This window comes from Hippocampus zosterae, chromosome 15 (assembly GCF_025434085.1).
Source record: "Hippocampus zosterae strain Florida chromosome 15, ASM2543408v3, whole genome shotgun sequence".
NCBI lineage: Eukaryota > Metazoa > Chordata > Actinopteri > Syngnathiformes > Syngnathidae > Hippocampus > Hippocampus zosterae.
The window spans coordinates 17,423,166-17,448,205 of NC_067465.1; the positions used below are offsets into that span (position 1 = coordinate 17,423,166).

General features: G+C 46.2%; 1 protein-coding gene across 5 annotated transcripts in view; it reads left to right on the forward strand.

Moving 5' to 3' along the window:
- depdc5 (DEP domain containing 5, GATOR1 subcomplex subunit) overlaps positions 1-25,040 on the forward strand; it is a 124,350-nt gene that overhangs the window by 96,401 nt on the left and 2,909 nt on the right. For 4 of the 5 annotated variants that reach the window (XM_052088363.1, XM_052088364.1, XM_052088365.1 and 1 more), the window contains one exon: positions 3,487-3,656. In XM_052088363.1, coding sequence (XP_051944323.1) covers positions 3,487-3,656 — 170 coding nt within the window. Of the gene's footprint in view, positions 1-3,486; positions 3,657-25,040 lie in introns of those variants that run through there. The other variant, XM_052088367.1, reaches the window with a different exon arrangement.

Below are 25,040 nucleotides of genomic sequence, written 5' to 3' on the forward strand. Positions count from 1 at the left end.
AGGCAAAAGCATTACAAGTTAAGCATTACATGCCATTTTTTTGTATGCTTGATAAATATAAATTGGCTCAAATTGTCCAGAAATCAGTGTAAGTGAATGGGAATTTTGTAAGAATCGTACTTCTTTTGAATAATCAGTATTTACTATTTTAAAATTTATGAAGGGAATATATGACATGAGTAACACTTTCCCAACATGGGAATAAAATTGGTTGAAAAGGGAAGCTATATTAAATGTTGAATTATGTTATCACTAACAACAGCAAATGTTCTGAGATGCTTTATTTGTTCGATAATAATCTTCAAGAAGTATTTTGAGGACTTTAAAAGTCCATTAAATGTTCACAAATTCACACTCATTAGAAGATGATGCCTGACCTTAATATTCGGTCGTTTGTGCTAATAATACGAAGGCGAACTGAAAATATCAGATCATTTTCAACCTATTTCAGTAATTTCACCCAGCGCTTTTCACAATTTTCAGTGTCTTTGTATGAGGCGAATATGAAAAGGCAAAATGCAATACAAGTCTATAAATGTTCAGTGCATTTTAAATGGGAACCAACAACTACACAACACAATACATCTGTCAGGTTTTGCGTGATGGTAGTTGTAGGACCCCAAAAAGAAGGGAGGCAGGCAGGAACAGGGTGGATTAACCAAAATGTATTTTACAAAAAATACACACAGGGGTACAATGGAAAAAACACTCAGTCGAAGTATTTAAAAAATGCCTAGAAATCACGAGGAACAAACAAAACTAAGACAGGAAACAAAACGTGACAGCAGCACACATATGCTCACAGCTCACAATGACCCAACAAAGACTGACAGAACACAGGGAACTAAATACATGCAAAGTGACGAGACACCGAGAAACACCTGGACAAGACACAAAGGGTTGAGGGAACTAATTGGTTACACACAAGGAACACTGATAACGAGAACAGGTGGTGAAAAAAGGGTACATGAGGAATCAAAACCAACGTAACCAGACCGAATATAACAGTAACCCCCCCCCCCCCCCCCACCCCCCCAAAGGACGGATCCCAGACGTCCCAAAGTCACCCAATGGCCGGACTCGGTGAAAACAGAGCGGGAGGGCGGGAGGGCGGGACGCAACACTTGCGTCGCCGAGGACGGGAACGGAGGGCGACAGCAACCCTTGCCTCGCCGGGAACAGGGATGAGCGACAGCAACCCTTGCCTCGTCGGGAATAGGGATGGAGGGCGACGGTAACCTTTGCCTCACCGGGAGCAGGGACGGAGATTGACAGCAACCTTTGCCTTTCCGGGAGCAGGGACGGGCAACAGCAATCCTTGCCTCGCCCGGACAGGGACAGAGGGCGACGGCAACCTTTGCCTTGCCAGGAACAGGGACGGGCGACGGCAACCCTTGCCTCGCCGGAAACAAGGGCGGAGGGCGACAGCAACACTTGCCTCGCCGAGAACAGGAAAGGGAGGCAGTGTGACCAGGCCTCTCGTCCTGCGGGGTCCAGTACGGTTGGCTCATTCTTTCAGGTTTTGCGTGATTGTAGTTGTAGGACCCCAAAAAGCAGGGAGGCAGGGAGGAGCAGGGTGTATTGACCAAAATGTAGACTCATAGAAACTCAGGGAACTAAATACAAGCTAAGTAACAAGACAACGAGAAACACCTGACAAGATACAAAGAGTTGAGGGAGCTTGCTTATTGGTTACACACAAGAAACACTGATAACGAGAACAGGCGGTGAAAAAAAGGCACTTGAGGAATCAAAACCAAACGTAACCAGACTGAAACATAACAACATCCTGATTTATATAGCACTTTGACAACAGCTGCAGCTGTAACAAAGAGCTTTACTACTGTATACACTATTCACATTTGGACGATGCATACTTTGAAAGTATCTATAAACATAAAAATAAATACTAGTAAACATATAGGAATGTTTAAAATCAAATTTGAGTATAGTATTGATAGAATCATTGCCAACAGCAAGGGGTGGCAACTGGTGATTAAGGCATTTGGTGAGGGTGGCTTCTGCCACCCTTTTGCCACCCTGTAAAACCGCCTATGGGCAACATCCTGAAGTCTTACACACTTCAGAGCAAATGTGAAATAGATCTAGTTCACCCTGTAGGTCTCGGAGAAAGACATCAAAGATTCAAAATTATATTTCTTTTTAGCTACTACAAAAAATACGTTTATAGATGGCTCCAGGCCTGGACTCTCATTCGTAAATTTGTGAAATTTTGATGAGTTATCTGTGTCAAGAAACAACATTAATTATTACGGTCCAAACATGCACAAACGTCAGGCCTGGCAAAATAATCAGTGCTTTATTAGTTTATTGTGAGATTTTTTTAATTGTCCCATTAGCACCCCCTACAAATGTTCTACAAACCAACCCTGGTTGTACATTTCAACAAGATCGACAAAAAGTTGGAGATATATCTAACAGCCTAAGACCTACAATAAAATCTCTTGGAAGCATATGCTAAACCAAACATAAAGTCTGCCATTATGAATTATCTTTCAACTTCAATGAAATATGTTCGTGGGTCTCTTCAAACCTGGACTCTCTGGCGATGAGGTTTTTCTGACAGATATTCAACTTATACATTATATACATGTTAACGTTCAGATTTTTTTGTAGCATGTGCAGAGGAGTTAATGAGCATTTCCTCTTTTGTGGCAAAGGAAATTATCGAACACAAAATTCGATGCCCCACTCAAGTCATATTTCTAAAAAAATATTTTTTTCCCAGGTGATATGGTAATGACCAAGTTAGAATTTAATCAAATGATACCTCTTGGACAAGGGTGCAAACGTATGACCCTTATAAACATGGAAAATGGGCCAAAATTGGACATAGAAAAAAATCATAGCTCACTTTTCTTAGCAGATGGCACCAATAGACTTTTTTAGTATTCCTCGGAGTGCTGCGTATGCCTACAAATTTTTGTAGCCCTAGGTCAAATGTACCAGGATTTGATTTTGTTTTTCGCACTGTAGGTGGCGCTACAGATGCATATTTTTGTATTTGTGCATGACGACTTTAAAATATCAAAAGTTTTTTCACCCGGCCTGATGAACATTAAAAGTTTGGTGTGTTTTCATTTTGTCCATGCTCATTTTCTCTCCTGTCAGTTCTGTCGTTTGTCTCTTTTTTCATCAATGGATGCTACAGCTTCTTGTTGACTTTGAAACTTAGCTTGTGGCCGACGTGTACACATTTTGAGCATGACGTCTCTGATCCACTGGTTAACAGACACTTTGATTCTCTCCTCTTTCATCTCAAACTGCTTCAAACAACAAAGCGTGTGATGGAAAAGTGGTTAGAACTGCATGACTGTCCGTGTTTTATGTTATGTGTTGTGTTTATTATTTTACTTTATGTTAACTGTTTTGTAAAGCGCTTTGTTACAGCTGCCGCTGTTGTGAAAGCGCTATATAAATCAGCATGTATTGTATTGTATTGTTCATTATCTGTCTGTGCCTCAGCTGCCACAGTTCCAGATCAGAAGACAGTCACTCTGGATGTGGATGCTAATAATCGCCGGGGTCGAACTGAATGGTGCACCTGTTATTACCACGGCAGCTTCTCCCTGAATTCTGCCTTTGAGATCAAACTTCATTGGATGGCTGTCACTGCAGCTGTCCTCTTTGAGATGGTGAGACTCTTTTTATGTTGTTGTTTTTTAATGTTCTCCATCATTTCTAGATTTTTATGTGATTGCTCTCCAATGTTTTGGTCCCCCACCCCCAAGAATTGTACCTTTATGACTATTGAAACTATCGAATTCATTTGGGTTGGTGGGTGTGATTGTTTCAATGGAGTTTTATAATTACCATTGATTTGTTGTTGCATGTTTTGCCTCGGGGTCCCCAAATTTAAGTGTCAATTATTAGAGTCCACTGAAATGCTCCGCCATAATTCTGGAGAGGAGAGCAGCACCTGTTTCACATGGGTTTGGATGCTAACTCTCTGAATAAGACTTTCCACAGAAATGCTGGCCAATATCTATTTGACCAGTGTTTTAGATATGCATAATGATCAAAAATGCTTGTTGCAAATGGTGGACTATGAGCTACAACTCTCCTGAACAATGACTCAGCCTATCTGGTTTTGTGGCTGTTTGGGATCGGTCCAGGAAATACCAAATTCTAAGATAGCTTGCTCTGTGGCAGCGAATACTCAAACTTGCTCACAGCAAATAAACAGTTGTCAGAAGTACCATGATCTCGAAAGGAGGTTGAGGAGTAAACAAACAGTCAGCATATCAAGCGAACGAGAGTAGGATGGCCACACTCCCCTCCAAAAGCAACATTGGAACAGTGGGGCATATTTATTTGATTTATTTTTTAATTTTTTTACAAGCAACTCACAATTTTTGCCTGAATTTAGTTACCAGTCTTCTAATTTTGTACTTAACTGACACTGATGATTTAAATGACACTGATTAGTTGCATAAACAAACAAATGTCTATTTTGGTGGCAGGGACTGTTTAATTGTGGCAAATGCCAATAGATATTTTAGAGCATTTATAACTCGGGTCTATAATGTAAATATATCATCAGGCCGATGAAAAGTGTCACATTTTATTGAGGTAAAAGCAAATACTGCAGTGGAGTGGAAATTGAATCCCAAAAATCTATGGTCTACCAGAACATTAAATTTTGAAGCCTTGTCCCCTAAAAATCTTGTGAAATTGTGGGTATGGTTGATAGCAGGGGGCGGGAACCTTTTTTTACCAAAAGAGAGCCATGAAAGCAAAATATTTGGAATATATATATAAATCCTCATCTCACCCCTCGGGTGGTGTCCGTCCCTCAATCTAGCTCGGGTCCTCTACCAGAGGCCAGGAAGCTTGAGGGTTCTGCGCAGTATCCTTGCTCTTCCCAGCACAGCACATTTCTGGACTGAGATGTCCGATGTTGTTCCAGGGATCTGTTGCAACCACTCATCTAGTTTGGAGGTCACTGCCCCGAGTGCTCCGACCACCACAGGCGATTTCTTGGCGATCAATTTTCTTCTCTTTTGCGGTGTGCCTCAATGCATTTGACTTGACCAGGAGGCTATGACAAGTTTTACCTCTCACGGAGATGTCCTCTTGCACACTTAGCAGTAGGCCGACGTATAATCGGCAGCAATTTTTTCCAACCCAAACACAGAACTCCGGCTTCTCCAGCCACGCCACTTGAAAATAGCATTGTGCCGGAATATTTGTAGCGACGCCACTCGATCAAAGCGCGCCTCAGCAGTCGAAAGTCCGCTGCTCTCTGCTGTGTGTGCGTCCGCGCCAACATGTACGCACGCACACGTCTTTTGGTTTCAACACAGAGAGCAGCGGGGACTATCGATTGCTGAGGCGCGCTTCGCTCGAGTGGCGTCGCTACATATTTGTCTGTCACTTGTTGAGATCGATAAATTCGATTTTTCCAGAAAATACGGTAATTGTTTGCCGAGCCGGCAACCAAACCATCCATTCAATGCCCCAGGATGGCGTCAATCTATTCTTGTTTCCCGGAATTACCCGAAGTGATCATGTGATCATCGTCGGAACTAATCGGAGACGACAGGAAAAGCAGAGCGGGTACCAGGTCCTGCATGAAAAACTATGAATTGGAAGAGTGGGGAAAATGACATACACAAATTAAATGAACACCGCAGGTTAATTTTTATGGATTTTAGAATATTTCCCTGAAAATTATGGACGAGTAAGAACATAATTTTACAACTTCTTTTTTTATTGATTTTTATGTACTTTAAGGACCTGTACGAACCCTGTCCAATAGTGCAAAGAGATCCACTGGTTAAAGGACACTTTGATTCTCTCCTCTTTCATCTATAACTACTTCAAACAACAAAGTGTACTCAGAAAAAGTGGTTAATATTGCATGACTGTCTGGGTATTAGGTGTTGTGTTTGTACAGTATTATTTTGTTATTTTATGTTCTGTTGATGGCGGCGCAGGTACCCTCAGCGGCTTCTCTTTCTGTCCTGTGGTTGCACTGTGGTTGAGAGGAAAGAAATTTCATCTGTGCTTTATGTATGATGGCGCCCCCTGAGTGGCTGCCTCTCTAGCAGCACATATCCCTTTTGTTTGAGTTCTTTTTCGTCCTTTTACTTTATTTATTTATTCTTCCCATTAAGGATATCTTAATCTTATGTTGCACATTTTGAAAAGAGTGGCTCTACATCACTCTCAAATATTTAACAGAGGGGTCTATAACCTATGGCATGCGAGCCAGATATGGCTCTTTTGATGATTGCATCTGGCTCGCAGATAAAACAAAGTATTGTTGCTTGTTTAATCCATCGACTTTTCACTGCTGTGTCCTGTTCAGGGCTGCAGTTTGCTGGAAGGGCAATTTTAATTAATTGGATGATACTGGCCTACGTCGGCCATTGCTGTAGAAACAGGTAAACACGCCCCCTTTTGTATCAGCCCACTCAGTCATTAGCTCAAAGCTAATCCTTTGACGAATAAGGTGGCGAAAAGAAAAAAAAGATGAAGAGTATGTACGGTACACTTCAGGACGAAGCGACCGAAGGATTCGCCTTTGCGGAGGGGACAGGTTCTGCGGTGTGTCTAATTTGTAATGACAAAATACCATCGATGAAACGGTCGAATGTACAGCGGCACTTTGACACGTGCCATGCTATGTTCGCATCAAAATACCCTGCCGCAACTCCGCGTATGAACCCGGCAAGCTGACTATAATTCCACGAGCTTTGCTTGCAATTGTGAGGAGTGGAAAACTGTTCACATTAATGGTGAGTATTACAACAAAATTATTAAAAGAATACATTCAGAGGATTATTATACAACATTTTGTTGAATGTACATTTAAAATACACTTTACATATATATACTGTATATATATATGTATCCTTGCTGTTCCCAGCACTGCACATTTCTGGACGGAGATGTCCGATGTTGTTCCCGGGATCTGTTGCAACCACTCATCTAGTTTGGGGGTCACTGCCCCGAGTGCTTCGACCACCACAGGCACGACTGTCACCTTTACCTTGCAGGCTCTCTCCAGCTCCTCTCTGAGCCCTTGGTATTTCTCGAGTTTCTCATGTTCCTTCTTCCTGATGTTTCCATCACTTGGGACCGCTACATCCACTACAACGGCTTTCCTCTGTCCTTTATCAATGATCACAATATCTGGTTGGTTCGCCATTACCATCTTGTCAGTCTGGATCTGGAAGTCCCACAGGATCTTCGCTCTGTCATTCTCCACTACCTTCGGAGGTGTTTCCCATTTTGACCTTGGGGTTTCCAGTCCATACTCTGCACAGATGTTTCGGTAGACTATGCCAGCCACCTGGTTATGGCGTTCCATGTAGGCTTTCCCTGCCAGCATCTCACACCCTGCAGTTATGTGTTGGATCGTCTCAGGTGCCTCTTTGCACAACCTACACCTTGGGTCTTGTCTGGTGTGGTATATCTGGGCCTCGATGGCTCTGGTGCTCAAGGCCTGCTCCTGAGCAGCCAGGATGAGTGCCTCTGTGCTGTCCTTCAGGCCAGCCCTCTCTAGCCACTGATAGGACCTCTTGAGATCAGCCACTTCAGTTATGGTCCGGTAGTACATCCCGTGTAGGGGCTTGTCCTCCCATGATGGTCCCTCTTCCAGCGCCTCATCTTCTGTTCCCCATTGTCTGAGACATTCTCTGAGTACGTCATCCGTTGGAGCCTTCTCCTTGATGTATTCATGGAGCTTGGATGTTTCATCCTGGACAGCGGCTCTCACACTCACTAGTCCCCGGCCTCCTTCCTTTCGGCTTACGTACACTCTCAGGGTGCTGGATTTTGGATGGAACCCTCCATGCATGGTTAGGAGCTTTCGGGTCTTAACGTCCGTGGTCTGAATCTCTTCCTTTGGCCACCTTATTATTCTTGCAGGGTATCTGATCACTGGCAGGGCATAGCTGTTTATTGCCCGGGTCTTATTCTTGCCATTGAGCTGGCTTCTTAGGACTTGCCTCACTCGCTGGAGGTATTTGGCCGTAGCCGCTTTCCTTGTTGCCAGTTTGAGGTTGCCATTGGCTTGTGGTATACCAAGGTACTTGTAGCTGTCCTCAATGTCTGCTATTGTTCCTTCAGGGAGTGAGACCCCTTCAGTGCGGACTACCTTTCCTCTCTTAGTCACCATCCGACTACATTTCTCAAGCCCGAATGACATCCCGATCTCGCTGCTGTAGATCCTGGTTGTGTGGATCAGGGAATCTATCTCCCTTTCGCTCTTAGCATACAGCTTTATGTCATCCATGTAGAGGAGGTGACTGATTGTAGCTCCATTTCTGAGGCGGTATCCATAGCCTGTCTTGGTGATTACTTGGCTTAGGGGGTTCAGTCCTATGCAGAACAGCAGTGGGGAGAGTGCATCACCTTGGTATATGCCACATTTGATGGACACTAAGTGGCTTGCCATTGGCTTCAAGTGTGGTTTTCCACATCCTCATCGAGTTCGCAACGAAGACTCTTAGGGTCCTGTTCACCTTATACAACTCCAAGCATTCAGTGATCCATGTATGTGGCATCGAGTCATAGGCTTTCTTGTAATCAATCCAAGCTGTGCACAGGTTGGTACGTCGGGACCTGCAGTCTTGTGCGACTGTTCTGTCAACCAGGAGCTGATGTTTGGCTCCTCTGGTATCTCTACCGATGCCCTTCTGTGCTTCGCTCATGTATTGATCCATGTGTCCACTTATCTTAGCCGCAATGATGCCTGACATGAGCTTCCATGTTGTGGAGAGACAGGTTATTGGCCGATAGTTGGATGGGGCTGGACCCTTCGAGGGATCCTTCATGATCAGGATCGTTCGCCCTTCGGTTAGCCATTCTGGGTGTGTCCCATCCCTCAGCAGCTGGTTCATTTGTACTGCTAGGCGCTCATGGAGTGCTGTGAGTTTCTTTAGCCAGTAGGTGTGGACCATGTCCGGGCCTGTTGCTGTCCAGTTCTTCATATCTGAGACTCTTTCCTGTATGTCTGCCACCGTTATGGTAACTGGGTTCTGTTCAGGGAGGTTGCTGTGCTCCTCTCTCAGGGTCACCAGCCATTGTGCACTGCTGTTATGTGCAACCTCCTTCTGCCATATGCCTTTCCAGTACCTTTCAGTTTCCAGTCTTGGTGGGTCAGCTCTGTTGTTAGGACCCTGCCACTGAGCGTACACTTTCGCAGGTTGTGTTGCGAACAGCCTGTTTATTCGTCTGGGCTCATTCTCTTTCGTGTACCACTTTAGGCGACTGGACAAGGCTTGGAGCCTTTGTTTGGCAGTTTCGAGTGCTTCAGGTATGGTCATCTGGATGTACCTCTCAGGTATCGGCCTTTTCATCACACCTCTCTGGGCCTCCGTCAATTGACTCACATCTTTCCTTGATCTTAGCCTCCAACCGTCTTTTCCATGGTGGGTAACGCATCTCATGGCTTCCATGGTTGCTCTTATAGCCCAGAGTCTCCAGGATCACTGATGCTGAAGCGTATATCAGCTCATTGGTTTCTGTGATCGTTACGGTAGGGATCACCCTCAGTGCTGCATTCACACTTTCTATGAGACTTTCAGATGGTACTTCACATAGCCGTTGTAATCGGTTTCTAGGTTGCCCAGCTTTCATTCTCGCCATGATCTTAGCTTTCAGGTCAGTTGCTGCCTCGCTCAGCATTTCATTCACTGGGGCTGGCCACCCAATCTCATCATCTGCATTCATTGGGGCTTGCCTCCCAATCTCTTGTATGACCTCCTCCTCTGATCTGGCAGCCTGGGGCCCTTCACCATGGAACCTGCGTTGTACCTCATCAATCTCAAGTTGTGACAGCAGTTGCCGTTTGTGGATGTTGGAACACTGAGCTACTAGTTGTTTCGTGGTCAACCGTGACTGTGGGTTTCGAAGTAACCATTTAGCCCACATTCTCTGCATGTAACCCCTCTGACTAGGGTTGTTTGAGTAGTAGCATTCCAACAGAGCCATGTTAACGCATCTCGCCCATCTCCGCTTTGTTCCAGTAGCCCATTTTTCATCAAGGTGCTCTGGTTCCCCAGCACCTGACGCAGACCTTGTTTGGCCGGGCGACGTCTGAGCCGGCATGTCATTCGTTTTATTGTCTCTCATCATTGTATGAGGTAGGCATTAGCGTGAAGGATCTTGCCAAAGGACCCACACTGGATGGTGTTATGTGCTCATTTTTGCCCCAAGCGTGATTCGAACCACAACTTCCACCACGGTAAGGTGACGGCTCACGGAGGAGTGTGTGTGTGTGTCTATGTATGTATTAGGGATGTGAATCTCAGCACTGAGGACGATTCGATACACATCTCGATCCACTGCCAGCGATGCGATACTTAAACGATACATGGAATTTTCTGGCGATACGATGCGATACGTTTCACCGTCGTCACGATGTGATGCGATTCGATAAACATTAAGTTCAAATCAATGCGATCCGATACGATACAATTGTTGCGATATTGTGCAATTAAACATGATGCAAATAAGCAAAGAAAAAAAGCTTTTAAAAAGATGGAATTCAGTTATGGTATTACAAAAAGGATACCACTTTATTCCTTATAAACAGTAGAACTTGTAAAACAACTTATTTAAGCCCTTTCACAATTGGGTTTTGTGCAAAGAAAATGTAAACAATTTGGCACCTGAGACTCACAGCTGTTGCTATAGTGTAAACACAAACAGACTATTCTCACCGAGTGTCTTATAGTGTGTGAGTGTGAACCTTACTTAGATGCTTGTAGTGAAGGCTTCCTTGTTTAACAAATGTAGCACTGTCACTTTAAGAGCCACACTAGATCAAAACACGCGGGAACATATGCAGCGTGTGAGAATCAGACCAAAAAAGGTGACATGCACATAAAGGAGGGTAGTCGCTGAACTGTGCCCACTGCTTGTCCCAACTTGATACACCCATGATCGTCCTCGTAACCCTGGCGATATTCAGGTAATTGATAACTAGTTTAGGGCGGCCTGGTAGTCCAGTGGTTAGCACGTCGGCTTCACAGTGCAGAGGTACCGGGTTCGATTCCAGCTCCGGCCTCCCTGTGTGGAGTTTGCATGTTCTCCCCGGGCCTGCGTGGGTTTTCTCCGGGTGCTCCGGTTTCCTCCCACATTCCAAAAACATGCATGGCAGACTGATTGGACGTTCTAAATTGTCCCTAGGTGTGAGTGTGGGCGTGGATGGTTGTTCGTCTCTGTGTGCCCTGCGATTGGCTGGCAACTGATTCAGGGTGTCCCCCGCCTACTGCCCGAAGACGGCTGGGATAGGCTCCAGCACCCCCCGCGACCCTAGTGAGGATCAAGCAGTTCGGAAAATGGTAACTAGTTTACCATGACGCATGTTCGGTGTTAATTGTGGACAGATGATTAATTAGTTGAATGGTAGTTATAGAGCACAATTTCTGGAGTGGTTTGGGTTGGAGTTTGACATGAGTCGTGTGAACAGCTGTACAGCGTAAGTGTTCGCAATGTTATAAGATGTAAATATGTTTTTTACTGTAAATTATATGAACTGTGTTATCTGTTCTTTAGAGGGGAGATCATTTATGTTTGACCACGTGCTTTGTACACACCCAACACACCGGAACATATCGAGTAAGTGTGGCTGCATCTCAAAACATTGGGTTGTAATGATTATTTGTTCTGCACTAAGAAGTATTGTGGCTTGTAAATAATGTATTTTTATTTCTGTTTTCCTATTAAGCAAGCCACTGCTGTTGTCTATTGTGGCGTAATTGTCTGTAATCTGTTAAATAATTTTCTTTGATCTCTTAGATCCCTGTTCGACCTCTTTTAAAATTCAGTTAAGATCTCAGTCTTTCATCTTAATGCTGAACAATTCTTCATTGTTCAGTCGGGAATAAAGCCCACCTAAAAATTATTTTGTGTCCAGTCCAGTCTTTCCAAAGAATGAATCTATAGCGCAAGATGTCCACCCATCCACTGTAAGTGCAACTCTTTGCGCACTGTTCAGCGACAGTAATCTCACTTCTCACTTTGTTGTACACATCGGGAATATGTTTGTAAGTGAACACAGACCTGTCTGGTATTTTATACCTGGGTTCCAAAACGTGCACGAGCTGTCTGAAACCCTCCTTGTCCACCACGCTAAGGCTGGAGGTCTTTGCATATGAAATAAGCAGTGGCCTTAGTTATAGCCATTGCGCGGTCACAGTGAGTTGCAAGGGGACTCCCAAAATAAGAGGCAATTTTTTTCTGATCCTGACCTGGTTTACCAAGAGTTTCTCCGGTGTCCGACGAGGAACTGGGCGGGGAAGCGGGAGGGAAACTTGTCGGTGATCTGGTGCCATCGTTTTAAGTGGGTCTGCATATTTGTGGTGCTGCCGTTGTATGGCTTCTTAGTGCGACATTCCTTGCAAATTACGGAGGTTTTATCAAGCTTTCCGTCTTTCTTTTCGAAGCCGTAGTATTTCCAAACATAAGATTTGAATGTTGCGGCTGCATTAAATATAGTAGTTTCCTTGCTGCTGCGTGCGCTAACTTCCATAATGTTTCGCTAGTTGTGTACTAGACTGTATGTGACGCAGGGCTACCGTCCGTATTCAACACAAAACGCAAAGCAATGATGGTGCATTCTTTGCGCCTAGGAAAAGGCAGATAGGTGATGTTTAACATGAATAAAACGGCGCTTGAATCGGATTTTACCGATACCCATCACGATTTTACCCGTCAATCACGTCGTACCCAGTGAATGAGCCGATGCACTCGGATCGCGCACGTGCGCATCGATGTATCGATTAATATCGATTATTTTCCACACCCTTAGTATGTATATATATGAGAAGATCAAATGAGAAGATGGCACCAGTTGGGTGTTCCGGGGGTAATCGGAGGAGATGACCAAGCCAACGGATGCGCCTCTGAGCGGCCAGTCGGGATGCAGGGGGGCTGAAGGGTATGTTTTCGGAGGTCTGAGTTGGATACATGGAGGTGCCAGCTGATGTTCAAGATGGTTCTTAGTGACCTGCTGTCAAAGCCGTCGATCCTCTTGGCCTGGGTCTTGTTTAATGACCAGGATTCTGCACCATACAGGAGGATGGGAAGAACTGCTGCGTTATAAATGCGTATCTTGGTCTTTTGGGACACTGAGTGGTGGCGCCAGAGGGGCCGCCACAGTGACTGCATTGCCGCGGCCGCGAGGGCGCGTCTGCGGATCATCTCTGCCTTGAGATCGCCGCTGCTGGTAATAGTGGAGCCCAGGTAGATGATGGAGTTGACAAATTGCACTTCGTCTGTGCCAAAGATCAGGGGGGAGGGGTTGGGTCCGTCACCGATATACATAAGTTTGGTTTTCTGCCAGCTTACTTGGAGGCCCAGCTTTGCTGCTTCTGTTTGGTATATGGAGAGGGCACTGCTGAGGTGTTGGAGGGAGTTGCTAAAGGGTGGTGTCATCAGCGTATTCAAGGTCGGTCAGGTGGAAGTTGCCGAGCGACACGCCTGAGACTTGCTCCCGGACTCGGATCATAAGGTGGTCAATGACACAGTTAAATAGATCAGGAGCGGCCACGCAGCCCTGTCTGACCCCGCTGTTAATGGGGAACCACTCTGAGTCCTTCCCATTCGCACGAACACAGCTCTCTGAGTTGTTGTAGAGTCGCTGGAACAATGTGGTTATTTTGGGTGGCACTCCAAGGTACCGTATTTTCACGACTATTCGACGCATCGTACTAATGGCCGCAGTCTCATTAATGCGTGACATTTCTGTATTTTACACATACACAGGACGCATCGTACGAATAGCCGCAGTTTTAAAGTGGTAAAACATACGCCAGCTTAAACATACGGCATGCATGCGCGCACTCTAACACATTAGCTTGAAGCATACGGTAGCATGCCAAGACATACAGATAAGATAAAAACACGTTTTTAAAAAGGCCACGAAAGCAGAACTGAGTTCGGGTGTATTTTATTTAGCCATCGTACAATGTTCTCACGTTTATCGATCAATCATCACCCATAAATCCATCAAAGTCCTCATCCTCTGTATCAGAAGCAGAGGACTGCACTCTCAGTTGTCATTGAATGCATCACATGCTCGTGTGAGTTGCTACGCATTGCCGAGCGGAAAGAAGGAGTAGCAACAGCAAAGTCAACATTTCTCTCGTGTGAAGCTTTCCCACATTTGAAAGTAAAGAACAGAGCGAAACATGGTGGCAGCGCGTGTGTGTGTAGAAAGAATTGAACAATTGTGCAAGTACCGTAATCCATCAAAAACGCCGCGTTCCCTCTCGTTGTTGCGTATTGTGGCGTAACTCGCCAAGCGCTGCCTCACATTCTTTGTAAAGTTGTGTTTGCCACCGATCATCCATTGTTCCCATGCCGTTTGCAACTTTACTTTGAACGCCCGGTTGATGCCAATGTCCAGCGGTTGGAGTTCTTTAGTCAAGCCTCCGGGAATAACGGCAAGCTCAGAGTTCATTTGCTTGACGTGTTTTTTCACCGCTGCTGTGAGATGGGCACGCATGCCAAAAGCATAACCGGTGGCTTTAAGTTTGAACTGAGCTTCGTAGGCGTGTCTTTTTGTCGAATTTATTTTCAGGGGTTCTTAGAAACCAAAACCGGAGTTGTTTTGCAACAATGCACATTGCCACACTCTATAAGAGTGTTGGTACTGGCTTGAGGCGTCCACTTACACGCCCACCCTTCACCATTGGCGGACTAGCTTGCTTGTCCTCTCTCTCTCCCTCTCTCTCTCTCTCTCTCTCTCCCTCTCCATATATGTATATATACACGCCCACCCTTCCCTGATTGGCCGACTTCTCTCCCGCATGCCTGGCCACAGTCACTTCCGCCTTTTCTCTATATAAACAGCGTGTCGGCTGTCAGTCAGATTTTGGAACTCAGCGCATATAAAGGACGCTCCGCACCATAAGGCGTCCTGTCCATTTTGGAGAAAATTTAAGACTTTTAATGGCGCCTTATAGTCGTGAAAATACGGTATTTCAGAATGTCCCAAAGGGAGAGGTGGTCGACTGTATCAAAGGCAGCTTTGAGATCTATGAAGGCTATAAAAAGATGTTGGTCCTTCCGAAACTCTCTAACCTTCTCAACAATGAGTCTAACTGCTGAGATGTGATCTATGGTGGACCGGTTGGGCATGAAGCCAGCTTGTTGGGGGCAGCGATGGCTTCGAATGGCGGGAAGGGCGCGGGTGAGAAGGATCCGGGTGAACAGTTTTGCGGGTATGGAGAGCAGTGAGATGCCTCTGTAGTTGTTGCAGAGTTGCTTGTCGCCTTTCTGCTTCCAGAATGGCAGGATGATGCCTCGGGTCCAGTCTGTGGGGGGCTGTTCTGCCACCCACACATGGTTAATGATGTGGGTGAGCCACTGGGCCATGGAGTCACCACCTTCTTTGAGCAGCTCTGCGGTGATGGCACAGATTGCAGGGGCCTTGTGATTTTTTAGTGCTTTTATTGCTGCTCTGACCTCGTCGATTGTGACTGGGTCAGTTCTGCAGTTGGGGTTGGGGGTGGTAGAGTTGGCAGCAGTGACAAGACCGAGGTCGGTGGGAACTGGAGGGTGATGAAGGAGGTTGCTGAAGTGCTCTTTCCAGAGTTCAAGGCAGTCTATTTCAGTGGTGATGCGATTTCCACTGGCATCCTTCATGAGGGCGGTCTTGATGTGTGGTCCGATGCGGGCGTGGCGCAGCATTTGAAAGACCTGTCTAAGGTCGTTGCGCTGTGCTGCTGATTCCATGCGTTCGGCCTCTTCTCCCCAGTATCTCTCCCTGTCATTTGCAATTGCCGCATTCCGTGCTGCATTGAGCCTCCGGTACTCTGTGATATCACCGCGCAGGCGAGCAGCACGGCGGCGGTCAATGATGTTGAGGGTCGGCTGTGAGATCCATGGTTGTTTGGGAAGAGATCTTGATCTTCCCAATACGTCCTGGGCAGACTGGTTGACCTTTAATTTGAAAGTCTCCCAGTCTGCGATGTCATCAACGGCCAGAGCGGTGAAGGCGTTGGTGATGGAGCGGCGATATGCAGAGGCAGTGGTGGGGTCGCAGAGTCTGGAAGACATTAAGCGTAGCTGTGGCCTGATAGATGGGTCTGGTCGTATTTTAAGTCTTAGCTGGGCAACCAACAGGCGGTGGTCAGTGTTGCCCAACTGTGCACCTCTGAAGACCCTGCAGTTGGTGACAGAGGATCGCCAGCGGCGGGAGATGATGATATGGTCTATCGCCTTCCGGGTTCTTCCATCAGGGCTATACCAGGTCCAGTGATGGATCTGCTTGCGGGGGAACCATGTGTCGGTGATACAGAGGTTATTTGAATGGCAGAGGAGAAGCAGACGTTTGCCGTTATCATTTGTGGTGTTATCGACAAAGGTGGTGCCAATGGGTTGTGTGGGGGTTTGGTGAGATGGTCCTTCTCTGGAGGAAGAAGAGAAGGTTGCATTGGCGTCCGTGAGGATGATGACGATGTCATGTGGTGGGGTTTGGATAACGACCTGATGGAGTTGGTCGAAGAAGGTGTCCTTCACTGTATCATCGGCGAGTTCTGTGGGGGCATAAGCAACGATGACTGTCATCTTGCCATGTCTGTGGAGGAACCGTGCAGACAGGAGTCGATCGTTAATTGGGATCCAGCTGATAAGTGATTGCCGTGTATGTTTGGACATGGCCAGCGCAACTCCATGGAGGCCCGTCCGGATTTCTGGGCCACTCCATATGAAGCTGTGTTCTCCTGCTGTAATTTCGCCGCTGCCTTGCCATCTTGATTCACAAAGACCCGCCATGGTGATTTTGTAGCGGGAGAGCTCCAAGAACAGCAGTAAAGGAGCTCCAACCCGAAGAAGCGTTCGGACGTTTCATGTGGCAATGCGCGTCTTCAGGCGTAGGTCAATCCGTACTCGTTGGTCGGGGGCGTTCCTATGTCTTGTCTCGGTTTGGGCAGTCTGGTTTCTTCTGGTCGGTTTCGTAACAATTAATTTCTCCTGAGTGGGTTGTTGGCCCTCTGCAGGATAGTCGGATGATGGGGCTGCCATCTCAGCGGCGTACCGACACACCGTTGGGACCTCGTTAGTCTGGAACCTCCCCGAAGACCGGCCCGCCAAGGGAGACCCTACCTGGAGCAAGCTCCAGACGGTAACGCTCTCCGGATCATTGGAACACACAAGCGTCCTTGCCACGGCAAGGCCAGGACCCACAAGGATCTCATTTGATCCAGCGACAGCCGGCTGGAAAAGGCCACGCGGCAGACCCCACACCAGATGGCTTGATGTCATCACCCCATCCTCCTCAATCGACTCTCTACCATAGGCATCACCAACACCCCTCTACATTGGTTCCACTCATATCTCACTGGCCGCTCTCAGTTCATTCAAGTTGATTCTTTTACTTCACAATCCCTCCCCGTTTCTTCTGGTGTTCCCCAGGGTTCTGTCCTCGGTCCGCTCCTCTTCATTGTCTACCTCCTTCCTCTCGGAAACATTTTCCGCAAATTTGGCTTACACTTTCACTGCTTTGCGGATGACACCCAGCTCTATCTCTCCAGCAAACCCGACGCTTCTCTCCCACCCTCGTCCCTCTCTCACTGTCTCTCAGAAATCAAATCTTGGTTCACCCACAATTTCCTCAAGCTAAACAGCAATAAAACTGAACTCCTACTCGTCGGTACCAAATCCACTCTAAACAAAGCCGACAGTTTCTCCCTCACAATTGATAATGCCACTATATCTCCTTCCCCCCAGGTGAAGAGTCTGGGTGTCATCCTTGACAGTTCACTATCCTTTCACTCCCACATCAATAACATTACCCGGTCCGCTCATTTCCACCTTCGCAATATAAACCGCCTCCGTCCCTCACTCACTGCGCACACCACCGCTATCCTTGTTCACAGTCTCGTCACTTCCCGTATTGACTACTGCAACTCACTCCTCTTCGGTGTCCATCAAAAATTCCTCCATAAACTTCAACTTGTTCAGAATTCAGCAGCCCGGATCATCACGAGAACCCCCTCCTTCCATCATATCACCCCCATCCTCCGACAGCTCCACTGGCTTCCTGTCAAACTTAGAATCAACTTCAAAATACTTCTCTATACATTCAAAGCCATCCATAACCTTGCGCCCCCCTATCTGTCAGATCTTCTTCAAATCTCCATTCCCTCTCGCTCACTCAGGTCCTCATCCTCCCTCCACCTTTTTCTACCCTCTGCCCGTCTCAGTACAATGGGGTGCAGAGCCTTCAGTCGCTCTGCCCCCAAACTCTGGAACTCACTTCCTCCCAACATTCGTAATATTGACTCTCTTTCCTTATTCAAAACCCAGCTCAAAACCCACCTATTCAGACTTGCCTACCCGCCTTAAATCTTTCTTTCTTTATTTATTATTTTATCTGTGTTTTACTATTGGTCTTGGCTGTACAGTGTCCTTGAGTGTTGTGAAAGGCGCTTACAAATGTGATGTATTATTATTATTATAAGATCTCAAACACCAGGGCCTTACCCTGGAGGATGCAGCGGACCTGGCCCATGACCGTGGTCATTGGCGGACCCTGGTGAAGCTGATCGGCTCTACGCACTGCGACGACCCAGCCGAATGAGACTGGGCCCCCGCGTCGCAAGAGCATTATTATTTATATATATATACATATATATATATATATATATATATATATATATATATATATATATATATATATATATATATATATATATAGGGCGGCCCGGTAGTCCAGTGGTTAGCACGTCGGCTTCACAGTGCAGAGGTACCGGGTTCGATTCCAGCTCCGGCCTCCCTGTGTGGAGTTTGCATGTTCTTCCCGGGCCTGCGTGGGTTTTCTCCGGGTGCTCCGGTTTCCTCCCACATTCCAAAAACATGCGTGGCAGGCTGATTGAACACTCTAAAATTGTCCCTAGGTGTGAGTGTGAGTGGTTGTTCGTTTCTGTGTGCCCTGCGATTGGCTGGCAACCGATTCAGGGTGTCCCCCGCCTACTGCCCGGAGACAGCAGGGATAGGCTCCAGCACCCCCCCGCGACCCTAGTGAGGATCAAGTGGTTAGGAAGATGAATGAATGAATGAATGAAAAAATATATATATATATATATGCGCGGCTGGATAGCTCAGTTGGTAAGGCGTCGGTTTGGCATACGGGAGACGGTGGTTCGAATCCCGCTTGGGGCAAAAATGAGCACATAACACCATCCAGTGTGGGTACTTGGGCAAGATCCTTCACGCTAATGCCTACCTCATACAATGATGAGAGACAATAAAACGAATGACATGCCGGCTCAGACGTCGCCCAGCCAAACAAGGTCTGCGTCAGGTGCTGGGGAACCAGAGCACCTTGATACCCGATACCCGAGAGGTACATCCAGATGACCATACCTGAAGCACTCGAAACTGCCAAACAAAGGCTCCAAGCCTTGTCCAGTCGCCTAAAGCGGTACACGAAAGAGAATGAGGCCAGACGAATAAACAGGCTGTTCGCAACACAACCTACGCTCAGTGGCAGGGTCCTAACAACAGAGCTGACCCACCAAGACTGGAAACTGAAAGGTACTGGAAAGGCATATGGGAGAAGGAGGTTGCACATAACAGCAGTGCACAATGGCTGGTGACCCTGAGAGAGGAGCACAGCAACCTCCCTGAACAGAACCCAGTTACCATAACGGTGGCAGACATACAGGAAAGAGTCTCAGATATGAAGAACTGGACAGCAACAGGACCGGACATGGTCCACACCTACTGGCTAAAGAAACTCACAGCACTCCATGAGCGCCTAGCAGTACAAATGAACCAGCTGCTGAGGGATGGGACACACCCAGAATGGCTAACCGAAGGGCGAACGATCCTGATCATGAAGGATCCCTCGAAGGGTCCAGCCCCATCCAACTATCGGCCAATAACCTGTCTCTCCACAACATGGAAGCTCATGTCAGGCATCATTGCGGCTAAGATAAGTGGACACATGGATCAATACATGAGCGAAGCACAGAAGGGCATCGGTAGAGATACCAGAGGAGCCAAACATCAGCTCCTGGTTGACAGAACAGTCGCACAAGACTGCAGGTCCCGACGTACCAACCTGTGCACAGCTTGGATTGATTACAAGAAAGCCTATGACTCGATGCCACATACATGGATCACTGAATGCTTGGAGTTGTATAAGGTGAACAGGACCCTAAGAGTCTTCGTTGCGAACTCGATGAGGATGTGGAAAACCACACTTGAAGCCAATGGCAAGCCACTTAGTGTCCATCAAATGTGGCATATACCAAGGTGATGCACTCTCCCCACTGCTGTTCTGCATAGGACTGAACCCCCTAAGCCAAGTAATCACCAAGACAGGCTATGGATACCGCCTCAGAAATGGAGCTACAATCAGTCACCTCCTCTACATGGATGACATAAAGCTGTATGCTAAGAGCGAAAGGGAGATAGATTCCCTGATCCACACAACCAGGATCTACAGCAGCGAGATCGGGATGTCATTCGGGCTTGAGAAATGTAGTCGGATGGTGACTAAGAGAGGAAAGGTAGTCCGCACTGAAGGGGTCTCACTCCCTGAAGGAACAATAGCAGACATTGAGGACAGCTACAAGTACCTTGGTATACCACAAGCCAATGGCAACCTCAAACTGGCAACAAGGAAAGCGGCTACGGCCAAATACCTCCAGCGAGTGAGGCAAGTCCTAAGAAGCCAGCTCAATGGCAAGAATAAGACCCGGGCAATAAACAGCTATGCCCTGCCAGTGATCAGATACCCTGCAAGAATAATAAGGTGGCCAAAGGAAGAGATTCAGACCACGGACGTTAAGACCCGAAAGCTCCTAACCATGCATGGAGGGTTCCATCCAAAATCCAGCACCCTGAGAGTGTACGTAAGCCGAAAGGAAGGAGGCCGGGGACTAGTGAGTGTGAGAGCCGCTGTCCAGGATGAAACATCCAAGCTCCATGAATACATCAAGGAGAAGGCTCCAACGGATGACGTACTCAGAGAATGTCTCAGACAATGGGGAACAGAAGATGAGGCGCTGGAAGAGGGACCATCATGGGAGGACAAGCCCCTACACGGGATGTACTACCGGACCATAACTGAAGTGGCTGATCTCAAGAGGTCCTATCAGTGGCTAGAGAGGGCTGGCCTGAAGGACAGCACAGAGGCACTCATCCTGGCTGCTCAGGAGCAGGCCTTGAGCACCAGAGCCATCGAGGCCCAGATATACCACACCAGACAAGACCCAAGGTGTAGGTTGTGCAAAGAGGCACCTGAGACGATCCAACACATAACTGCAGGGTGTGAGATGCTGGCAGGGAAAGCCTACATGGAACGCCATAACCAGGTGGCTGGCATAGTCTACCGAAACATCTGTGCAGAGTATGGACTGGAAACCCCAAGGTCAAAATGGGAAACACCTCCGAAGGTAGTGGAGAATGACAGAGCGAAGATCCTGTGGGACTTCCAGATCCAGACTGACAAGATGGTAATGGCGAACCAACCAGATATTGTGATCATTGATAAAGGACAGAGGAAAGCCGTTGTAGTGGATGTAGCGGTCCCAAGTGATGGAAACATCAGGAAGAAGGAACATGAGAAACTCGAGAAATACCAAGGGCTCAGAGAGGAGCTGGAGAGAGCCTGCAAGGTAAAGGTGACAGTCGTGCCTGTGGTGGTCGGAGCACTCGGGGCAGTGACCCCCAAACTAGATGAGTGGTTGCAACAGATCCCGGGAACAACATCGGACATCTCAGTCCAGAAATGTGCAGTGCTGGGAACAGCAAGGATACATATATATATACAGTATATATATGTAAAGTGTATTTTAAATGTACATTCAACAAAATGTTGTATAATAATCCTCTGAATGTATTCTTTTAATAATTTTGTTGTAATACTCACCATTAATGTGAACAGTTTTCCACTCCTCACAATTGCAAGCAAAGCTCGTGGAATTATAGTCAGCTTGCCGGGTTCATACGCGGAGTTGCGGCAGGGTATTTTGATGCGAACATAGCATGGCACGTGTCAAAGTGCCGCTGTACATTCGACCGTTTCATCGATGGTATTTTGTCATTACAAATTAGACACACCGCAGAACCTGTCCCCTCCGCAAAGGCGAATCCTTCGGTCGCTTCGTCCTGAAGTGTACCGTACATACTCTTCATCTTTTTTTTCTTTTCGCCACCTTATTCGTCAAAGGATTAGCTTTGAGCTAATGACTGAGTGGGCTGATACAAAAGGGGGCGTGTTTACCTGTTTCTACAGCAATGGCCGACGTAGGCCAGTATCATCCAATTAATTAAAATTGCCCTTCCAGCAAACTGCAGCCCTGAACAGGACACAGCAGTGAAAAGTCGATGGATTAAACAAGCAACAATACTTTGTTTTATCTGCGAGCCAGATGCAATCATCAAAAGAGCCAAATCTGGCTCGCGTGCCATAGGTTATAGACCCCTCTGTTAAATATTTGAGAGTGATGTAGAGCCACTCTTTTCAAAATGTGCAACATAAGATTAAGATATCCTTAATGGGAAGAATAAATAAATAAAGTAAAAGGACGAAAAAGAACTCAAACAAAAGGGATATGTGCTGCTAGAGAGGCAGCCACTCAGGGGGCGCCATCATACATAAAGCACAGATGAAATTTCTTTCCTCTCAACCACAGTGCAACCACAGGACAGAAAGAGAAGCCGCTGCTGGTACCTGCGCCGCCATCAACAGAACATAAAATCAAAGCATATTTGATTTGTGACATCGGTTGCTTTGTTGAAACCAAAAGACGTGTGCGTGCGTACATGTTCGCGCGGACGCACACACAGCAGAGAGCAGGTTCCCGACCCGTCTTATAGATTTGAGAGTGATGTAGAGCCACTCTTTTCAAATGAAGACAACTTTTGTCAAATACGCTCTATGAGCAACATACAGCACAGATAAAAAAAATTCCTCTCAACCACAGTGCAACCACAGGACAGAAAGAGGAGCCGCTGAGGGTACCTGCGCCGCCATCAACAGAACATAAAATAACAAAATAATACTGTACAAACACAACACCTAATACCCAGACAGTCATGCAATCTTAACCACTTTTTCTGAGTACACTTTGTAGTTTGAAGTAGTTATAGATGAAAGAGGAGAGAATCAAAGTGTCCTTTAACCAGTGGATCTCTTTGCACGATTGGACAAGGTTCGTACAGGTCCTTAAAGTACATAAAAATCAATAAAAAAAAGAAGTTGTAAAATTATGTTCTTACTCGTCCATAATTTTCAGGGAAATATTCTAAAATCCATAAAAATTAACCTGCGGTGTTCATTTAATTTGTGTATGTCATTTTCCCCACCCTTCCAATTCATAGTTCTTCATGCAGGACCTGGTACACGCTCTGCTTTTCCTGCCGTCTCCGATTAGTTCTGACGATGATCACATGATCACTTCGGGTAATTCCGGGAAACAAGAATAGATTGACGCCGTCCTGGGGCATTGAATGGATGGTTTGGTTGCCGGCTCGGCAAACAATTACCGAATTTTCTGGAAAAATCGAATTTATCGATCTCAACAAGTGACAGACAAATATGTAGTGACGCCACTCGAGCGAAGCGCGCCTCAGCAATCGATAGTCCCCGCTGCTCTCTGTGTTGAAACCAAAAGACGTGTGCGTGCGTACATGTTCGCGCGGACGCAGAGAGCAGCGGACTTTCGACTGCTGAGGCGCGCTTTGATCGAGTGGCGTCGCTACAAATATTCCGGCACAATGCTATTTTCAAGTGGCGTGGCTGGAGAAGCCGGAGTTCTGTGTTTGGGTTGGAAAAAATTGCTGCCGATTATGTCGGCCTACTGCTAAGTGTGCAAGAGGACATCTCCGTGAGAGGTAAAACTTGTCATAGCCTCCTGGTCAAGTCAAATGCATTGAGGCACACCGCAAAAGAGAAGAAAATTGATCGCCAAGAACTTGCAAAAGAGATTGAGGAGAAAACTAAGTCACTGTCTGCTATTCCCTAATTGTCATATCAGTTTCATATTTGTCATTATAAAACATGTCTGATCATTGAAGGTGATATGAGGGAAAATAATAGGGTTGGACCTTTTGGGATTTAGACTTCTGACATGCATTTCAGCTGTTCAGGTAGACGGGATACTGCTAAGATGGACAATCAATACTATAGTTAGTGAAAACAGATTTTTCGAAACCCTGTCCAGGTGATAGGACCATTAGCGCTGTTCTTAGTGTTGTGTTTATTCGAAAATAAATTGAAGTTTTATATTTTCTCAATTTAAATTTTATTTGAGAATTAAAAATGTTTAATTTAAAGTGAAAATTTGACATTCAGTATGTCAAATAAAGGGTTAAGTGATTGCTCCTAAAAATAAAGATGTGCCCTTCCTTTGGCAGCAATGATTTGAACAGTGAGTGCGGGTGTTCGTTGTTCGTTAACGATAATCCTGCAACAGTTGTTCGTAAACGAAAGTGCTGCAACAGTTATATCTAAAACGAAAGTGAAGTATCATTTGAATATATAGGACTTGTCTTGAGACATTATATTTGCGCATTTGTGCTCTGATCACAGCCATTGTCTGTGATCACACTTAAGCCCGGAACTTTCTGATGATAAAATCTTCAAGAAACAACTTCTCCTTTTTCAGCCTCTGATTTTATTCATTAACTCAACCCGAATTCAAACGAACACATGGAGGACGGCAGAAGAATCACGCCTCACCCTCCAAAACCAGCTAGCTAGCAGCTTGCGACTGTATCCATCTTTCAACTATCTGTCTGTCTGTATCTCCATCCCAGCCATCCATCCATCAATCAAGACAATATTGTCCCCTCAAATTAGTGTGTTCATCTTGTCTACTTCTTGGTTAAACTGGTAGTCTTTGACTTTCAAGACTATAATGTTACATTTTGGACTATAAGGGCCAGGCGTCCACTTACGAGGACATTTCATCAAGTAAAAAGATAATTCTTTGTTTTCTTTGTCAAATAATATGACAATTTAATTTAGGTTCTAATTTAGGGAAGCACGGTGAAGTGATTTCTACTGTGCTCTTCTAGATATTGCTATGCAAAGCATT